The sequence below is a fragment of the Polistes fuscatus genome, unplaced genomic scaffold (genome assembly GCF_010416935.1).
Source record: "Polistes fuscatus isolate 324 unplaced genomic scaffold, CU_Pfus_HIC Scaffold24, whole genome shotgun sequence".
Classification (NCBI taxonomy): domain Eukaryota; kingdom Metazoa; phylum Arthropoda; class Insecta; order Hymenoptera; family Vespidae; genus Polistes; species Polistes fuscatus.
In genome coordinates, this window is record NW_025113101.1 from 576,074 (window position 1) to 596,412 (window position 20,339).

Here is a 20,339-nt window from a genome sequence, read left to right on the forward strand (position 1 = left end):
AATTTCTAATAGACTTGAAATTATAACATTTATTCTTAATATATAAATAATTAACATAAATGAGATCAATAAATAAAAAGCAATGGTGATATGATAAAACATATTTTTGAATCTATATCCAAATCTAATACATATATATATATTTTGAATTTCCGATATTATGTTGTCGTTGAAAACATATCGGTATATGTGCGATAAAAAGAAATAATAATAAAAAAATACATTTATGATAAACAGTATCAACAGTCGGAAATGTACCGAAGGAGGATGGTTTGGAGAAGAACTATGAAGATAAATGCTCCTTTTGTAAAAAAAAAAGATAATATCGCGTTATATAGGTGATGGGGATTCTCGAGCGCAATCGCAGATGAAGAAAATACAGCGCGGGCGCGATGCACCTTCAATTCGAGCTTTTAGTCCGCCCCCATGAGAACCTACTCTTTAGTACTTCGGGTGCTACCGGAGCGCATTACCACGAAGATCGTTCTTAAATCGATTTCTTTTTTTTTTTCTTTTGACGCGAGAGAACTATAGAATATAAATAATTATTTTCTCGATTAGTAATTATCTCAAATTGATTTGACACGCGACACATTTTATTACAACTCGTGATTTTTCCTTTTATTAATTAACACATGCGATCATACGGTTCATGATTACGGACTTTAAACGATCGAACGATCATTTCTCCTCGATCGGTGAAAGTTCAATCTCGTCGACCGCATATATCGTTGCGGTGAAATGTGCAAAAAAAAGAAATATCTCTCGATGTCTGCCTTAAGTTCGAAGACGTATCATTTTGAGAAGAGAAACGTGAGAAGGCACGGATCGTGATTCGTTCAAAAAATAATTGTCAATTTCGACGGGAGATTAATATCTTCGTTGTAAGATGCAAAGGATTATTTAAAAATGCCTAGCAATTCCGAAAAGCTCGAAAATCCATGAGCAAAGATGAACGATAGTCGAATATAAAAAATGGCACCATTCCACGGCATGGTCCTACTGTTGCTAGGAATCGGTTACCTGTTACACGCGGAACCAACTTTCAGTCATCGCGATATAGGTAGACTTCATATTTTCCTTCTCGTCACTTATTTTCTTTTTTTTTTCTTGCTCGTGGTTGTATCGATTTTTTTTTAAGTAAGATTGATTTTTACCAAAAAACATTTTACACCATATACAGGCATAATCGCGGACGATGTTAGATCGAGTCGCAGAGAAGATCACGAATACCCACCAATTGTAGCACATTTTTATGACGAACATCTCGACAAGGAGATGCTCAAGACATTTCGTACGAAAAGGCACACGTATTTTTCCGATGATCTTGCTGAAAACGTGACGGTTGCCGTTGGCCAATCCGCCGTTTTGTCGTGTCGAGTAGAGAATTTAGAAAACAGGACCGTGAGTTTTTTTACATTTGCTCTTTTATAGAAGAAAAAAAAAAGACATGGCATAAAGTTCAGAGCTCGTGGAAAAAAGTTTCACCTGAGATTTCTTATATCTTAGGTATCTTGGATGAGAAAAAAAGACGTACGGATCTTAACGTCTATGAAGACGACTTATACCGCCGACAAGAGATTCGTGATAATCGGTAAATCGCCAAACTGGGACCTTCAAATAGATTCCGTACAACCGGAGGATGCTGGTATTTACGAGTGTCAAGTTAATACCGAGCCAAAGATGGACAGAGCGGTCAATTTGAAGGTTTTGGGTGAGCAACTATTAGGAATGAAATAGAACATTATGAAATAATAACTATATAGATCGATATAGATTGGTAAAGATCACATTTTTCGTTACGCAAGACGTACAAGCCAAAATCCTTGGTTCCGAAGAGGTATACGTGAAGAAAGGAAGTAAAATAAGTTTGACGTGTACCGTCGACATGCAGGACGTCCCACCGAGCAACGTGACTTGGTATCACGCTGGTTCGATCATCGACTTTGATAGTCCAAGGTGGGTCAGACAAATGAAATATAGATGTTGTATTGTAGGATTGAGGAAAGCTCGCGATTACTAAAAACAACTATATGAAATTCTTACGCTCGATAGGGGTGGCGTTTCTCTGGAAACTGAAAAGGGCAAGAGCTTTACCAAGAGCATGCTGGTAATAACGCGCGCGTTACTCAACGACAGCGGCAATTACACGTGCTTCTCGAACAAGGCTGCACCAGCTAGCGTAGTGGTTCATGTGTTGAACGGTGAGAGATATGGGACTTCTCTTTGATTGCTGACAATTTGTCTACTTTGAATTACGTAGATAAGAGTATAGGGGAGCCGTTTATTCGTAGTTGAAACGTTCCTATGTCGTTGCCAATATTGGTTGGCCTTTAGTTTGAAATCTGTTCGCAGGGGAACATCCTGCGGCGATGCAACACGGAGGCAGCGACAGTGTCAACAGAAGGATAATCTTGTTCCTTGCGATCGTTATTCCGATCGTGATATTTCGGTGAGCGATGCTGATTTTATATATCGAACGAACGACGCGTTCCTGTAATATATACCTATATATGTGTATATATAAACGTAAGAGAGGATGGTGTGCGCGGATGGAACTGTGATCGCGAACTTCGATGTACCTAATATGTAAAAAAATTGACTTTTCTATCGATTTAGAAAATTTCATGTAACCCGTTACACTGATCACTCTCGTATGCCAACAAGCGCACACACCTACACACATACACAGGTACAGGACACAGAGACAAACACGACGCGTATCATCGTATCCTATAATACAGCGAAACTCATCGCTGTAGATTAACGTCGATCTGTATCATCATTGCATGTCGATCCTGAAATGTATCATTGCTACGGCCTAATAAATTTCTCTGAAATGACAATGTTAAAATACATTTTAAGAAGTCATCGAATCAAGAAGGAAAGTAAATGCCATCACGAGTGTTCGCGTCGCGTCTCTTTTGCAGAGAGCTCAACGTTCTCGCAGGTCTCTTTTGAATCTTGAACGAATTTGCAAATTCATCTTATAGTTCCCTAATTACAAGAACCTTTCCTTTGTCGGTAATAGCATTATCATCGATGAATTGGGGTCACGTTCCCAATAATGAAAGAGGAAAGGATAGACTCGGAGGTTGGAATATGTGTTCCTTTTCTCTCTCTCTCTCTCTCTCTTTCTCTTTGTCTTTGTCTCTGTCTCTATCTTTCTCTTGTTCTCCTTTTTCTCGATCTTCGTCTATTTCCTCCCTCTTCCTCCCTCTTCTTCCCTTTTCCTATGTCCACACACGTCCCACGAGTGCTGGTACGGATGCTGGCTTCATTTTATGCAAATCACACAGAAGCATCTGTTAGATGCTCACCACGAAACGGAAACTCAGACACATCGGCTATGTAAATTCATGAGATTCTCCTTGTTCCCTGTGCGAGAGAGACTCATCAGTACTTTCTCTTCCATCGGTTAAACTTTGAATTACGCTACAGGAAGTATTTACAAACGGTATTTTGAAATTCGATTTTTCAGATCGTACGAGCTTTTATCCCTTTGATATATGTAACTTTAGAACAAATTTTACATCTTAATGTTATTTCGTGGAAATTTCTGAAGCACAACGAGATGGCACTTACCAACGTTTACTGCAGTTTCCTCTTTAGATAATGACATGTTGACCCGGCGTTAATGGATCCCGTGTGATCTACCTATAATTAGCGGAACACCGAAGACATGCGGTCACGTTGTATTCGCTGCAAGCGAGTTGACCGTGTAAGCTAGATGATCGATAGTAGTATATCAACGTCATTGTACGATACTTCAAAATATTCCCTATGGTTTAGGATGGAAAAATGCTTAATACTTTACCCCTTGCTTCTCAACGTACTTTTGCCTAACCGTTGATGCATAATTCATATCTGCTCTTTCTGTACTCCGGTAACCATTAAACCGTGCAGTTTTAAGGAATGCAAAAACCTCTCCCCTACACCTTTGTCTTTATCAGGGAAAGGCATTTTTATGCGAAAGTTTTAAAAAGCAAGGCGTTTGTTTGCTTTTTTTCTTTCCCTTCCGAGATCTTTTTACGTTCGTTATGATCAAAAAAGTTTTAACAAACGGGATGAGGGAGAGGGAGAGAGGGTCTATAAAGTGAAAGAGAACATAGAACGAAATCACGCGAAGGGGGTAAAGAAAATCCAGTTGAATTATACAAGGAATTCACTATACACGTAAATGCCTCCTTTATTGAGGAGTTTAGAGCATCTCGCGAAACTTCAGGAGCGAGGTGAGTGGGTGGGAGGGAGGGAAGGACCGTGAATGTAATAAAAGTGTGTACGTGGATAAAATGGCACGAGTCAAGTAGTTATGAGACGTTTTAGACGAAACTTGAAAATCATGGTTCTCGTACACTCGCACGAGATATTTTTTTCTCTTTTCTCGACTCTGCACGTTCTTTTTTACTAATATTTATATATATAAACACGAACATAATAGTTTAAGTCGATGGTTGCGTTTGTGGAAAAAGAATCTTGATTTTATAGTTCCCTTTAAATTTTATAATTTTCGGGATATACGTACATATAATAAATCTAACAACAGATTCGCTAGGCAGCAAAAACTGAAAGAGAGAGAGAGAGAGGGAAAAAAAGAGAAAGAGTGTTTTTATTCTCGGCGTTACGTGATTGCAATTCACTCTGCTCGTAGATAAATTAAACTATAACCTCGTATATCCTTGCATTTTATATGACCCTGTGAATTATCCTAAAGCACATGGAAGGCACGTACGTGACATTTCGCTGGCTTTAAAAACGTCGGGCTCGGTACGCGATAAATGTAATAATCGTGGAAATGGACGAAAAATTACGCTAGCAAGATAAGCGGATAGAATATGTTTTATCTTAACGCTTTTCATTAGCCAGATATAAAATGGTACTTTGATGCGTAGTTATAAATTAAATCGATAAAAACTCTTAATAGTTTTTTAATGTGCGTCTCTGCTATAAATAATTTTTTGTTGCCTTTGAAAAGGATCGATCCGTGAAAGTGATTTTATTTTGTATGAATTTGATCAAGATAAACACGTACAAGCTTGTCGCGTTTAATAGAAAAAAGAAATAAAAAAACAATAAAAAGAAATAGTTATCATCGTCGAGGTGTACAATTCAATCGAACGCGAAGAAGAAGAAGAAGAAGAGAGAACTTTTTTGTAAAGTTCTTTAGAAATTTTCTAACCGTGGGAAAGAAAAGGAAAGGGGACCAATGGTGGCGCTGCTGGTTAAATGATTCTATCGAACGAGAGTTTTATCGAGTTAACCAAAGAGTTCGACGACATGTTCGTACAACTTTTACTTATGAAAGTAGAAATAAAAATACTTCAAGAAATCTGAAAGATTTATTTATCGATTAATCTCGACACTTTTTCGCGCTCGATAGTTTCATTGATCATTTTTTTTTTTTTATATATATAATAACGATTTTAATTGGCCAATCGAAAAGATTTCCACGACCTTTTGATTTTTTTATTTAAATAGATCATAACGAACTATTAATTTCTATTTCTCCTTAAAGATTCTTTTTACTATAACATAAAGAACCTCATTTTCCAAGTAAAGTACTTTATAGAAAGATCCATGGTTGAAAAAAGTTTCGTCGTTTCCGACTATGGGCTAAGGAGTAGCAAGTACAACTAGAAACTTTAGGTCTTTTTAGCCCGACACTCTTTTATTCTTAACGAAACAAACTTTTCAAAGGGAACTACTACTTCTTGTTATGACAAGGCGATTAAAAAGTCGAGAGAATTCGTCTACCCGTTAGATTCAAAGAGAATATTTTTCAATTGTCAACTAACACAATTCGGAAAAAGAAAAGAATAGAAAAGAAAAAAAGGGGGGTAATGGATTTTCTTTATTTCGAATTATTTTTAATCCGATATTGTATCATCGATAAAACTGTAACAAATGATTGACAATCGTACGCGTACGTTTACGATCGAAACGTTTGATTTTACATTTCTAGCTCTGTTCGCGTCGTTCTTCGTTTTTTTTTTTAAACGAACGTGAATTTGTTGTTGGAACGTTATAATTATTTTTTTGTAGAATATCACGATTAATATGAGTAATCCAATAGTCAACAAGAAACACCGAAAAATTTCGAAACGACTTACGACCACCAGTGTTTTGATTAAATCGGAAGAAGAAGGATATGCACCTTACCAAAGTGATTCTAAAACGGTAACGATATTGTTTGCTTAGGTTACGTATATACACACTTTTAAATAGATATTTTTCAATTTATCATACTTTTAATCCATATAATGTAAATCTGACGTAATTTTAAAGTAGAATATTTCATTTAAAAAAAGAAAAAAGAAATATTATTTCCCTTTGAGCTGGTAAAAGCTTAGAAAATCAAACGGAATCGTACGTTTAAAGGAGATAGATATTTTGTAACGATACTAAAAGTACCGAGATTATATAACAGTTAAATCAACAGGGCAAAAGAAAAACTCTGACGAAATTGTCGATCACCAATGGGATCCCCCATCGTTTTCAATTTCATTATCGAGGTGATCGATTAAAGGTGAGTATTCAAAGCAACCTCAACTAGAAAAAGAAGAAGAAGAAGAAGAAGAGAATAACTCAGAATAAACATACGAAATTTGTCTTATTTTTTTACATACAGATACCAAAGTATCAAAACACGTATCGCCTGGAACCCTTCAAATTTTTTCACATCGAGACGGTCGACGTTATCGTTCGTAACGCCCTAGAAAATAAATTATCTTCAGTTTTGAATTATCATCCAGATAATGCCTCCAAGTTATCTATGGAAATTGCCAACGACGTTTTGAGGGCGATCAACAGGAGAGAATACGATAGGTATCAAATATATATGAATGAAGAGGAAACGAAAAGACGCGAAAATTATTTTTATTTTTATATATATATATAATTTTCTTTTTTTTTTATTTACACGTACATCATACATACGCATTTATGCATTACTTTTAGTTTCTCTATTCCTCGTCCTGTTTTCGCAGATTGAAACTAGTGATACAAGTGACTATCGTCCAACGTATACGGCAAAGTGTACATTCCGCTTTTCAGTGCCTGTGGGATGCAGAACGTGACAATTACTCGTACCACGTTTTCGAAAATTCTCATATATACGCGTGGTGCTGCGTATTCGGTCTGTATTACGAATGAAAACGAGCTTTCCACTAGTCTCCCTCTTCCTCTTCGCATATTTTTTTGGCTTTGCGAGAATCCTAGGAGATCGCGGTGTTACCTAGCACAAGTGTCCTTTTATCCACGATTCTAATATTATATAATAATATTTTCCGTTATTATACGAGAGAAAGATCGACTTAAATGAACATAGAGATATTTTACACCTACCTTAGTTTTTATTTCTTTCAAATTTATTCGTATAATCGTTTTCCTATGCGAATGTTTTTCAAAATAAAAAAAAAAACTTATTCTTCTATTATTATTTTGTTCGTTTTTTCTTTTATTCTTTATCGAACGATATTTTATCCAACATTATTCTCTCTCTCTCTTGTGTTTTGAAATACAATGAACCTATCCCGAAGTCTTGATCGATTGTAAAGTAACTATCTCTAATATTAATATTTATTAGTTAGATAACTTTTCGTCCTAGCTCGAACCATCGTCCTCGTCGTCGTCGTCGTTGTCATCGTAGTTGGCTATGCGACCTAGTCATATTTGTGTTACCTTGCTATACCCCTTTTCGGACTCTTCAGCGAATGATTTATCGAAAAACTTTCAGCTCTGGTTCGTCTTCTTCTCCTCCTCGTCGGAATAATAGTCGGCGATTTAAAGTTTTGGAAACACGCCCGATATTTTTATAGATATTCATCGGGAGGGAGCTATCGGGACACGACATGCTAGACTGGAGAATAATGGAAACGAGGCTGCTGCTTCTGCTTCTGCTGCTTCTACTACTACTACTACTACAAGCTAAACGAGAACGAACTGATCTCTATTACGCTAAAAATGATAACGAGTCGACCAAAAAAGAGGAGAACCTCTTTTTTCCTTATTTCCCCCCCTCCCCTTTTACTTTTCTTTACACGTAGATATACATTCGTTCGAGCATCTACGCGAATATTGTAATCTAGATGGTGGACGGTGGTCTGGAAATTCAACTTCTTTGTCCTCGCGAATGATAAAAAGAAAAAGAAAAACGAAAATGGAAACAAACCGTAACGTAAGAGGGGGGGGAATACGAGGAAAAAGTAAAATATATTTCCGTCGGGGTTTTTTTTTTGATCAAGATTTATTATTCAAACACAATGCTAAAAGTAAATTAGTCGATTTGACTCGCGTCAGATAATTTAATGTTTTCAAATAAATGACGACGTCGCGAGCGTGTCATTAGATTCAAATCGAACGGATAGAAGATTCGATTATTCGATATCGACATTTTTTTTTTTACCGTCAAAGATGATAACCAATCGATATATTATTATTTTTTAATGAACGATTTTGAAAATACAAGCGTTTTCTTTTATAATTTTATTTCGCGTTAACGTTTCCTCGAAATGAAATGCGATGCGTTGTTCGTTTAATAAAATATGTTTCGAGCTACAAGAAAGTTCGTATATCCGCGTAGAAAAATATTTTCAAATAATGTTTGTAGTCGCGATAAGAAATGGGGTTTTTTTTTTGTAGAGACCTTTCGAAGTCTGATGTCGAGTCAAACGTAGGAAATATAAAATCTCGGGCGTGTGATAGGATGTGCAGACGACTAGAGATATATGCAATCGTTTTGATGCATCGTCCATCAAAACGTACTGGTCGAACTGAATTTTAATCTATCTCCATGCGAGTCGACGTTATTTTGCGAACGTTTTATATTCTCTCTCTCTCTATCTATCTATCTATCTATCTATCTCAACAGTTTCGTTCTTTTTTTTTGTAACGTAAAGATAAAATCAATGAAAAAAAAAAAAAAACAAATAGAACGTGTAAATGTAAAAAGTAGTAGCAACGATCAATTGTATGTCATTTCATAGAAGGAAAGAAAAAATCAAAGAGAGAGAGACAGACAGAGAGAGAGAACAAATTGAAAGAGAGGAGGGGGGGGGTGTAACTGATGTTGCGTGCTTTTCGATCACGTTGATAAAAGCGAAGCGTGAGATTTCGTTTGAACACGGCCAGACAAATTAACGGAGATTGTACCAGGGATAATGTAAGCGGTGCCATTGACTCCCTGGGTTATAGATTTTTCGATAATGCGATTACAAGAAATATAAGCTACGCCTTAATGACCCTTCTAGAAATTAGCGGAAAATGTGCGGCGGCAACTCGCTCGTTAAATTAATGACGCAATTTGTACGTCGTGGCATACGGTAACTATAATATGGGTGAAAGCCATCCTACTGCCTGTCTGCTTGCCTGCCTGACTGGCTGCCCATGTTCTTCGAGAAACCTGCCAGGAAAATCACAGGGTGCATCGCCAATGCAAATATTTACGGGCCTCGATCGAGTCGAGTTGTTCATAAACAAAGTTCGTCTTTTGCTTACGATTCTATGCTCCAACTTTCTTCAAAGCTTTGGAAATGGTTAGCTATGGGGGAAGGGGAAGGGGAAGGGCTAGGGGGAAACAACAGTCTATTCTATCTCTATCTATCTCTCTCTCTTTCTCTCTTCTCCACTTCTCTTCGATTCTCTCATCTCTGTACATTCTTACCAATTACCGTGCGTTATCTGTACGAGTTTCCTGAAATGGTAATACGTTTACCGTCGATGTTGCGAGTTAAGTATGGTAGATTAAATTCCAAGCTCCTACGTGCGTTCCCAGGAATATGTAGCTCGTTTAATTAACATAAGTGAAATATTTTTCTATTTTAAAATTATTTATTAAATAATATCGCGAGGTATATATATGTACGCGTGTGTCTGTGTCTGTGTGTGTGTGTGTGTCAATTAATTTATTTTATCTTTTTATTTTTGTTTGTTTTGCGACTCGGTACACCAACAAAAATCTTATCACGTTCGTTTTCGGCCGTTACAATTTGACTATAAAAGTAAAGATCCGCGTATTCTACGTAAACGAATTTTTTATCTGCTCGATATTTCGTCGTTATTTTGACAGACAATTTTGTTTTTTTTGTAATTGAAAAATATATTAGTAAGAAAGATAAGTTATTATAAAGTATTTGTCGTATATTTGGACAATGTAAATAACGTTGTTTTTATATGTATATACATTTTTATTAATAGTAAGTACTCGTTTTGGGATATAATGTAATATACGTAAAAAAGAATAAATATAATCATTATTTTTATCGATTATTATATTATCGATGAGATCTATGCGATACGCGCGTATGTATGCGATCAAAATTTATAAATAGTCATTTTAATCTATAAGGATTACAAGTGCAAGTGATTATTGATAAAAGGATAAGAAACGTGTTGTGGTAGATTGGGTCGTCGTTTTTCGTAGAATACTCGAAATCTTTTTGGGCTCGTGATATAAAAATCGATCGAAAACGCCATATCAAAGAACATCCTGTTCGTTTTCTTCGTAAGAAAGCGTCGGGGACGTCAGGTAACGGGCACAATCTATCACCGGCTAAGTTTCCGTTACTGGATTCGACATAAAATCAATGCCGATCCTCATTTCCATGTAAATTATCTCTGATACCGCAGCATCGAAAATAGTGAGAAGGTAGAGGGAAGGGAGGGAGGGAGGAGGGTGCACGCGGCCGGGCTTGCAGCTTTGCAGAAATTTTTCGATGCGAATGCCGATGCAACTGAACTTCTGTTTTTTTTTTTTTTTTATTTATTTATTTTATAATCGGATTGGACGTGACTAGAGTGACGAATGATGCCAAGGGCTTATAACGAGAACGTAATTTAATTTAATTCGTTTGAAAAATAGATTTGAAAAAATAATACTAATCGATCCCTTTCCATCAATCGCGATTCAAGATGATCACGGGAATGAGTAAAAGTAGTAAGTAGCGTACAGATAGGGTTAGTCTGTTAAGGGTTGATAAGGAAACTCGTACATATATATTAGGAAACACGCGATCGAGCAGAAGGCGTGTTCTCTTCCGTCGTTGTGCAATGAGCTCGTTTACGCGAGAACAAATAATTTTAGTTCCCGATCCGAAACTATCAAGGGAATAATAATAATAATAACAATAATAAGGAAGAAAAGGAGAATTTAAAGGGTTCTTAGTTGTCGGGAATAAGACGGGCTTCCGGAATGAACGGCACGTCCCTTGGCGATCGCTCATGCTTATGACGTTCTGCCTTGTCGCGGTATTTCCCTGTATATTCCCCTGTATTCCCCTGTATTCGGATTTCGCGCGTTACAGGCAACGCGATTCGTCTTTGTCAAATTGGGAACTTTAAAGCCAGCACCTTTTTTCACCCAGATTTATGCATTTCGCTGCTGCTCCCGACCGTTTTACCTGCAAATCGCGTACTTCTTCGCGAAAAACTGCATTCCCCGTGCAATCTGCGCGAAGTTTCTATGACTTTGTCCTACTTTTTGTAAGGGAGAAAAAAAAAATATTTTTCCTTTTCCCTACGAATGACTTTTCCTCCTGTCGTTATATCTTATGTCGGAATACTACAAATCGTTGAAACCCTCGCGCTAGATTTTTCCATACTCATCTTTTCTTCTTATTTCATAATTCTGAAAAAAAGCTATTTAGTGGTGACGATGATGACTACGACGACGACGACAAAGTAGGGATGAACGAATAATACTTTAATTTATGGATATCTCACCGATATCGTATCGATAGCAAAGCTCTCTCATAAAGCTCGACGAAGCGACAAGTGGATGAGGATCGAAAGCTCGAAGAATGAAGATCGATATCTTTTATTGGTGCTCTATTTGTAAGCGAGCTTGCAAATAAAGCACGATATCGTTGGAGAATGGAATCCAAGCCGATGCGTGTCGTACCGGCGATTTGCCTCCTCCTCCTCCCCCTCCTCCTTCTCCTCCTCCTGTTCCTCTACCACCCATTTCTCCCTCTCTTTTAGCTTCCTCTTCCGATGGGAAGCATACTCGAAGCTCTCTGGAAAGCAGGTAGCACTCGAAACTCCGAGTGCGTAACAAGCCACGGCTCGCGAAAGTCTGCACCGTGCACGCGAGCCTATATTAGATTATTATCCATTAACTCGTATTACTGCGGCCAGCATCACGATTAAATTTCCACGATATACAGTAGAACAACCCAGGAACGTTTCAGTAACGCGCCAGCAGACAGACCGACTGCAAGCAACATCCCTTTCAGCTTTCAGGCAAACAGTAATAGCGAGCTAGCTTGCTTTTCAAGGGTCGCGGCTTTCTCGCGCCAACATTCACTACTATCATCATCGATATGTATTTAGCGTTAGCCGCTTAATGGTTAGTTCGTAACTTTGTCGAAAGAGAAAGAGAGAAAAGCCGAAACTTCTCTGCGATCAATTTCCGGACTGGAACTCTTGAATTTCCCCCCCCCCAACCCGCTACCTAATTTACCTTTTCTTCCAGTAAAATCTTCGTACGAGAGAGAATAAACACGCATGACCTCCTCCCGGTACCGAGAAACATTTTCGAAATAAGCTTACGAAAAGGGATTTCGCGTAAAGCTTTTCCAGGAAATTGTAAAACATACTCTCCAACCGTGTAATCTGAAAAATGTTTCCCCCGTGCTATTCATTACACGAATTTTTAATTAATCGCTATGATGCCCAACGCAACCCGCATTGTTTCGGGTTTCTCTCATTCGAGATTAAAATATATAGAGGTAGAAAAAAAGAGATATACTTCTTGGATCTCTTATTTGGATCGATGAGAATGAAGGTATATTATTATGGGGTAGTTTTAATGAAGCGAACTCGTTGGTGGTTTGACAATAGAAAGACACAATGGAATTATGTATTCCGCCCTTTTTCTCCCACTCTCCCCCTATTTTCTATCTCGAAGAATCGTCTTTGAACGAAAGCAGATTGTTTCGTGAGATTGAATCAGCGGTGGTGAGGTGGGGGGGGGTGGGAAGAGAATGTGGTTTCCTGAGGAAACCGAGCTCTCGCGTGCCATCGCCGATAACGATAAGTCGGGAGGCTCGGTTTAAGGGAAAATAAAGACAAATGGCGGCATTTCGTGAGGGACAAATTGAAAAGCGAGGAGAGAGAGAGAGAGAGAGAGAGAGAGAGAGAAAGAGGTAGAAGCTGCTACTACGGCACGTATTACACACGTCCAACATGCTGGCAATCCAAATCAAGTCGAGTCAAGTCAAGACGAGTCCTTCGTCCTTGACTCGTATTCCTGATTTCCTTCCTCTAGTCTCAAACTACTACAAACTACTTCCGCTATTTTTTCCAATTAACGACGGTACATCTCCTCTCGTATTCTCATTTGTCGAGTGCTATAATTGCCTAGAAAGAAAAAAAAAACACACTTAATCGTTTTAAAAGTGTCAGGCCGCAAAGCGTTGAAATTAATTATCGTATCAGCCTAATAATAGGAATAAACTACTCCATCTTTAGGAATATTTTCTGCTCATTAATTATTCTCGTACCTTAACGTCAATGTAGTTAATAATTAACTGTCTGCTTTGCGTCGTTATCGAGCCTTAATCAAACCTCTTTCTCCCTTTATCTCGTTTTTATCTCTACTTTCCAACCGATTTCTAACCTATCGACTTGGAAACGAAATCCTCGTGTTTTAATACTTTCTTTTTTACTTTCTTCGTTTCTCTCGCCTTTTACGTCCAATCTATCCATTTTCTTTCTCTCTCTCTATCTATCTCTGTCTCTCTCTTTCTTTCTATTTCTCCGATATTCGTCGTCGCACACCTTCGGAATAAACTTTCGGCGCAATATCTGAAATTGGATATTAAAGTTATTAGAGAACCGTTCTCGAACGATCGCGCGAAACTTCCAGCCGCGGAATTTAGCAGGCTGTCTGGGTGGCTGACTTGCTGGCTGGCTTGCTGCTGGCTGGTTGGGTTGACTGGTTGGGTTGACTGGTTGGGTGACTGGTTCCTGCGCACACACCCTAGGTGTCCGTAATATTTTTGACGTCAAATGGGGCATCGTTAATCCTTTGCACGGGACATTGGCCCTTTGTTAAATTCCCTCCTGCCCCCCCCCCTACCATATCCTCCAAGGCAACGTGCAGGACCTTGTATAAATGCTAAAAATTCTAGGTACTCGCTTGAAATAATCTAAATACATAAAATAAATTGATCATAATCAAAGATCGATTAGATTTGTGCATAGAAGAATAAACAAAAGATAAAAAAACTGGTGTGTGTACTTATGTACGCACGTAAGAAGTTATACTTCTTGCCGTACCAAAACGAACATAACCTCAATAACCTCAAAAATAACTTAACAAAAGAAATTATTATTATTATTATTAATTTAAATTTATTATCGATATATATATATTAAAAAGAATAATAAAATATCATAATATAGATATCAGTCCACACTAAATATAAGAGAGATATATCGAATAACTTCACGCGTCAACAGTCATGGCGCGGTTACAGCATTAGTTCTCGCTTCGATCATTTAAGTAAAGCAGCGCTGAGTACGATTAGTAATTGGATGGGTGACCCGCTTGAGAAAAGAAGGGGAAGAAGAAAAGAAGACAACTTCATGCCGTATACTTGAAATCGTTTTGCCGCGCGTCGTTAAATACCGACAAACTTCATGGTGTCGATTTTTCGTGTCGCTCGTAAAAATTCACTCTCATTACATTTTCCCCAACGCGCCAAAAGAAGTATAACTTCAAAACTATCTAGATTCTTTTGTAATCCACGAGTAGAATGTATGATGTATCTATGTATTTGGAACGAAAGAGGGAAAAAGGAGAATAGATGGTATGAAACGGGCAGGTCGTGATTGACGATCGACGACTCAACGACAAGGAATATCGATGGAAATCATAAAGTCGCTAGAGGGAGTGTCGTTCGACTCGACTAGGGAACAAAAAGTCTGCTAATAAAGCACCATAGTAGCTGATGACCGAAATGGGGGAAAAAAAAAAACCGTGGAACCAAGTGTGTTCGTCTTGAAAACGAATCAAATCTATCTTTTTGTTTTTTTTTCTTGTTTTTTCTTTCTTCCGTTGCTCCATTCGAATGGAAAATTACGTTTCGAGGTTACCACCGGTCGTTTTGTAATCATTTTGCTTCCGGGGATAGGTGGGAAAGGTTTTTTACTGTGCCGCATCGTGTCCTTTAAATTTTTCTCCACGCAAATACGATATACGAGGAAATATATAGAAAGTGAGCAACGGGGATTGGAGGAATGTGTGTGCATGTGCACGTACGTGCATGTACGTGTGCGCGTGTGAAGGAGAAAAAAGTTGCAGTATGGCGCAGACAAATTATGTGTATATGTATGCGAACTCACGCGTGTTACACGTGGACGCGAGAGAAAACGGGCAAAGGGTTCTGATGGCAAAAGTTTTGAACAATGTCAACGTCATAAATTGCCGGTTGTAGAAGAAGTGGGGCTGGGGGGGGAGTGTGGGCGAGGGAGGGAGGGAAGTGCGAAAGGAAAAGAAAGTAAAAAGGAGAGAAAAACTAATAGCAAACTGTCGTGTACGATAGCAAAGGATTAGTAAAAGGTTAACAAAGGTGTATCGGTCAACTAATTTCACGGATAACCGGATGATCCAACGTAGAGAAACTCTAATCTAAGCTAACTTTTTCTTTTCTACTCGTATAATATTAACGAATAATGAATTATTATAACGATCGATCAAAGCCGATTCATAAAAGCATCTAATGATTCATGAAAATTCCCAACGGTCGTTCGGATTAAATAAGCCATTTCGGTGTGCACGGCGTGCCCATCAAAATATAAATATCGATTTAAACATTCAAAGTAATCGGCTTATTTTCATCAATTTTAATATACCTTATATACCATCCACGTGGATACTTGTAAATGGAAAATTTGGCTAACAACATTTTGACCGGAAACGCATATAAAATTTCATTTTACCGATCACTTTTATACGTGAATTCGATTAGTATGTATCTTGAAATGATCTCTACGTGATATGAAAATGTGTGATTATCCGTTTGTATAAAGATGTATCGATAATATTAACAAAATTACGAATCATCTATCATCATAAATAAAATATTCGACGATGTAATATCTTTTTAAACGAGAATATATTTATAATTTTTCTTTCTTCCTTTTTCGTATTGTTATTTATTATAGAAAAAAAAATAGAGCGAGACTTAAGCTTATTTGCGAAACAACGCTATATTTCATGGGGGTTGGGGTGGGGGGTTGGAGGTGTGGGAGTTGAAAAAATGTTTGTGATCCGGTGTGATCGTGAAAGATGGTAATCAATTATGTCACTATTGATTAGGGTTCTCACACTCTCTACGGGCGAGTTCTCCTTATTAGTAAATTTATACAACAAGCTATAACTTGGCAACTTTGAACTATATGTCTCCGATAAAGCAAGGGAGCGATAGTTTACGACGTATTAGAGAAGATAGAAATGATTGACACCTAGTTTCGAAACACCGTTATACATTATATGTATCTTTCCATGTACATAACCCGATCTAACGATCGTTTCTGTAAAGTACCTTGATACTTATGTACTCACTATTCTGATATACATAACGCGTACACGAGAAAGAGAGAGATAGATAACGTATTATTCCAACAAGAGAGACACCTCTTTGCTTGATTTTTATGCATATTTTTCTTTCTTTTTGTTTGTTGTTGTTGTTGCATCCTTCTCCATTGTTCTAGCCTATTTCTAACAGACACTGTATATATATGTATAGTACGAGATATATAAAGTACACCCTTGTATATTACATCATCGTGTTCCACGTTTCATCAGAGAGTGACGATAACAACTCAAACTTTTAAGATGTGCACAAAGAGAAGAAAGGAAAGAAAGAGAGAGAGAGAGAGAGAGAAAACGTCAACGTTAAAGAATGAAACAAGGATCTCTCAAATGTACGAAAAGTTCCTACTTACATATACTTGGAATAAATATGAAAGCGTTGAGATAGCAACCTACTATTCGTTTTTACTGTATTCGTTTGAAATTTATTTCAATTTCGTTTATAGTTTATATAAGAAGTTTCTTTTTTTTTATATTCTTTTATTTTTCGAAAGAAATTTTTCCAGAAAAATGTCTTCTTTATCGTTCGCAACGTTCTCCTACTCGTATTCAACTAGGGAAAAATAAAATAGGACAGGTGAGAGGGTACAATTATTATTCGTATTTGAAACAGGATAATAAATAAATGTAAGAGAGTAAACACTTTTCAGGATTTCTCTGGAGAATCGTTCGATTATATTATGGTATATTCTAGTAAAATAGTCTTCCGAAGTAAAAAAGGAAGGAAGGAAGTAAGGAAGGAAGATATTTTGGCGTTTCCTCCATTTAAATCCCTGACCCCTTCTTATATAAGAAGAAAGTAGCATTTTTCCAGCAAACGTGGCATTTCTCCTCGGCAATTCGAAGAAAACCCCTTAAAAGCCATAAACGTGTAAGAAAAGTTTTCACCTTTATTCTGATCGCTATAACCCCCTCGGCAAACGATATCTTTTCTCGATTCTTGCACGAGAGAACGGGTGAATCTTTTTGAAAAAGATCGTGAACGTTCCACGTTACGAATTCAGTCGGCTGATCCACAATAATCCGACGAACTATACTCATGAGTTTTATTTCACACAAAAAAGAAGAAAAAAAAAAGAAGAAAAAAAGCAGGAAAAAAAAAGAAAACGAAGAAGATGAAGATTTCCTTAATCCACACGAGATGGGTGGTGGTGGTGGTAGTCGTGGAAGAAAAACGATCGATACAACGAACTATATTATCCGACTGGCGATTTTTCATAACGATAGTTTCTCACGAACGATTAATCGTTGAGAGTAATCCAAGTTATATCGACGTTTTCCTATTTCTCTCTTAGTTTTATATTTTTTATTTAGTCTCTCTCACTCTCTCCTTCATAAACAATAAATATCGTCTATTGATTTTGCATCAAAAAAAGAAAAGAAAAAAAAGAAGGAAGGAACTTATAGGATAGTCAAATATTTTTGGTCTTTTGGAAAGATCCGTTAGTCGTTGCAAAGCAAAAGCGCGAGATTCTAAAGACCGCAAAGGATCGGAGACGGTGAAGGAGCAGCAGCACCAGCATCAGGGGGCCGATTTTCCAATTTCCAATAACGAGAAACTCGACTCTCTCTCGTTCTTTCGTTCTTTCGTTCTTTCGTTCGTTCGTATGTTCGTATTTCGAGCCATAACCTTTCAAAGCTTTATAACACACCGATATGGACCTGGTGTTGAGACGCGATCGTTCGATCGAGCATTCATCGAACACACGTATTACATCAAGCTTTCTCAAAAATTGTACCTTGTTCTCCTCGAGGTGGTAGGTAAACACACACACGCACATACTACCGCCAAAAAGTTGAGAAAAATATCTTGCCTACTAAATTAATCGTGTTCGGAGTAATAGGTATCCTTATTTCCTTTATTTTTGAAGTTATACTTCTTTTGGCGCGTTGGGGAAAATGTAATGAGAGTGAATTTTTACGAGCGACACGAAAAATCGACACCATGAAGTTTGTCAAGTATTTACGACGCGCGGCAAAGCGATTTCAAGTATACGGCATGAAGTTGTCTTCTTTTCTTCTTCCCCCCTTCTTTTCTCAAGCGGGTCACCCATCCAATTACTAATCGTACTCAGCGCTGCTTTACTTAAATGATCGAAGCGAGAACTAATGCTGTAACCGCGCCATGACTGTTGACGCGTGAAGTTATTCGATATATCTTTTTTATATTTAGTGTAGACCGATTGAAAATATGTTTCCTTTCTTTTTTTTGTTAAATAAATAAATAATAATAATTAGTTGCTTATGTTCTCATACTTCCAATCCAATATTTTTTTGAAGTTATTTTTGAGGTTATATTCGTTTCAGTACGCCAAAGAAGTATAACTTCTTACGTGTGTACATAAGTACACACACCAGTTTTTCTTTTTTTTATTCTTTCTTATATATATATAATAATAATATTTTTTTTAAGTTATTTTTTTCCTTTGAAGTTTTTTTTGAAGTTATTTTTGAAGTTATTGAGGTTATGTTCGTTTTGGTACGGCAAAGAAGTATAACTTCTTGCGTGCGTACATAAGTACACACACCAACTTTTTTTTTTTATTTCTTTCATATTTTCTCCTATATAAGAAATGTTTTTAATTTTGGGTAAAATAATTTCGTTCGAAGTATACAACGTGCGTGTAATTATTCGAATGAAAATCGAAGAGAGAGAGAGAGAGATTATTTTTGCGTTTGTTGTGTTGTTTGTCAACGATCGATTTTGCATCTACTCGAACGGGGGCGGGAATGGGTGATCGTTAATTTTGAAAGGCATCACCATTTCCTAGCTGGCTTTTCTTGAAACGATAGAAGCCTACGGCATCATCGAGCACGTTCATGCGTAAAGCGTAAAGGCAACAATGCTTTAGAGCTATTCCGAAATTATAACAACACGTGAAAAAGGCGGACGCGGTCTAGGTTGTTGGAACACCGAGCAGAAAGAATAGAAAAATAGAAAGAAGGGAAAAAAAAAAAGAAAAAAGGCTCGGCACCGTCGTCTCGCGTGTTTGGTGGGATGGTTGGTTGGTTGGTTGGTGGGTTCGTTATGCTTGTCGATTCGTCTAGTTAAAAAAACTTTCCGAAGCAGCAAAAATTCATTCACTGTCAACGACGTGAGGCGAATGCTCGCTGGGTATATTCTTTTCCCTTTTTACGTGCTAACTGATTAGCAGTCGACAATGAGCAGTCGAGTAGATGTAAAGAAAATTTAGGTCGTTTCGCATATATCTCGTTGGAAGTAACTGTATCTAAATGTGTAACACAATAAGCTTAGATCATTTTTACAAATTCCGATATATGGGGATTTACTTACAATTAAATCGTAAATAAAAATAGACGAATCAAGGTTTAAAAAAAAGGTATAATAGATCAAGAAGAAGGAAAATTTGCTGGGCACCTACCTTAGTGGTGGTGGTAATAGTGGTGGTGGTGGTAGATGGGGTGGTAGATGGGGTGTAGGTTTCCCTGGTAGGACGGTGACAGCAGAACGTAGGAGTGTTCGGACGTGGATGGAATTGCAAGAGGATTCGCAAGAGGATTCGCAAGAGGATTCGCAAGAGCATAGTCCGACCCTTTCCATTTATATTCCATTCGGCGAGAGGTCGGTATACGAGAGCAAGAGAGAGTATATTTGCAAAGGTTCCGTCTCCCTTTCTTCGTGTTGCACACATCCTGTCATCCTTATGCGCGCGTACCATACGTTTTCCTTGCAATTCTATCTCTCTAAAGTCCAACGTCAAACAACGAGCAAGTTGTTGTC

The 20,339-nt window shown here is 37.6% G+C and overlaps 1 protein-coding gene across 4 annotated transcripts; it reads left to right on the forward strand.

The window, feature by feature from the left end:
- The first annotated feature begins 136 nt into the window (after positions 1-136).
- Positions 137-7,935, forward strand: LOC122518256 (zwei Ig domain protein zig-8-like). Of its 4 annotated transcripts, XR_006304028.1 has the most exons (8): positions 139-1,063; positions 1,184-1,404; positions 1,510-1,714; positions 1,809-1,959; positions 2,056-2,204; positions 2,356-2,452; positions 6,440-6,526; positions 6,629-6,716. XR_006304028.1 is itself a non-coding variant. In XM_043637055.1 (7 exons), the coding sequence occupies exons 1-7, from the start codon at positions 976-978 to the stop codon at positions 7,855-7,857; spliced, it is 951 nt and encodes a 316-aa protein (XP_043492990.1). In that variant the 5' UTR covers positions 137-975; the 3' UTR covers positions 7,858-7,935. The 4 variants fall into 4 exon arrangements, 3 of the variants coding, with proteins under 3 accessions (XP_043492990.1, XP_043492992.1, XP_043492991.1); XM_043637055.1 differs by lacking the exons at positions 6,440-6,526; positions 6,629-6,716 and adding an exon at positions 7,818-7,935 and having other exon boundaries at positions 137-1,063; XM_043637057.1 differs by lacking the exons at positions 6,440-6,526; positions 6,629-6,716 and adding an exon at positions 6,043-6,137 and having other exon boundaries at positions 138-1,063.
- Positions 7,936-20,339: the final 12,404 nt, after the last annotated feature.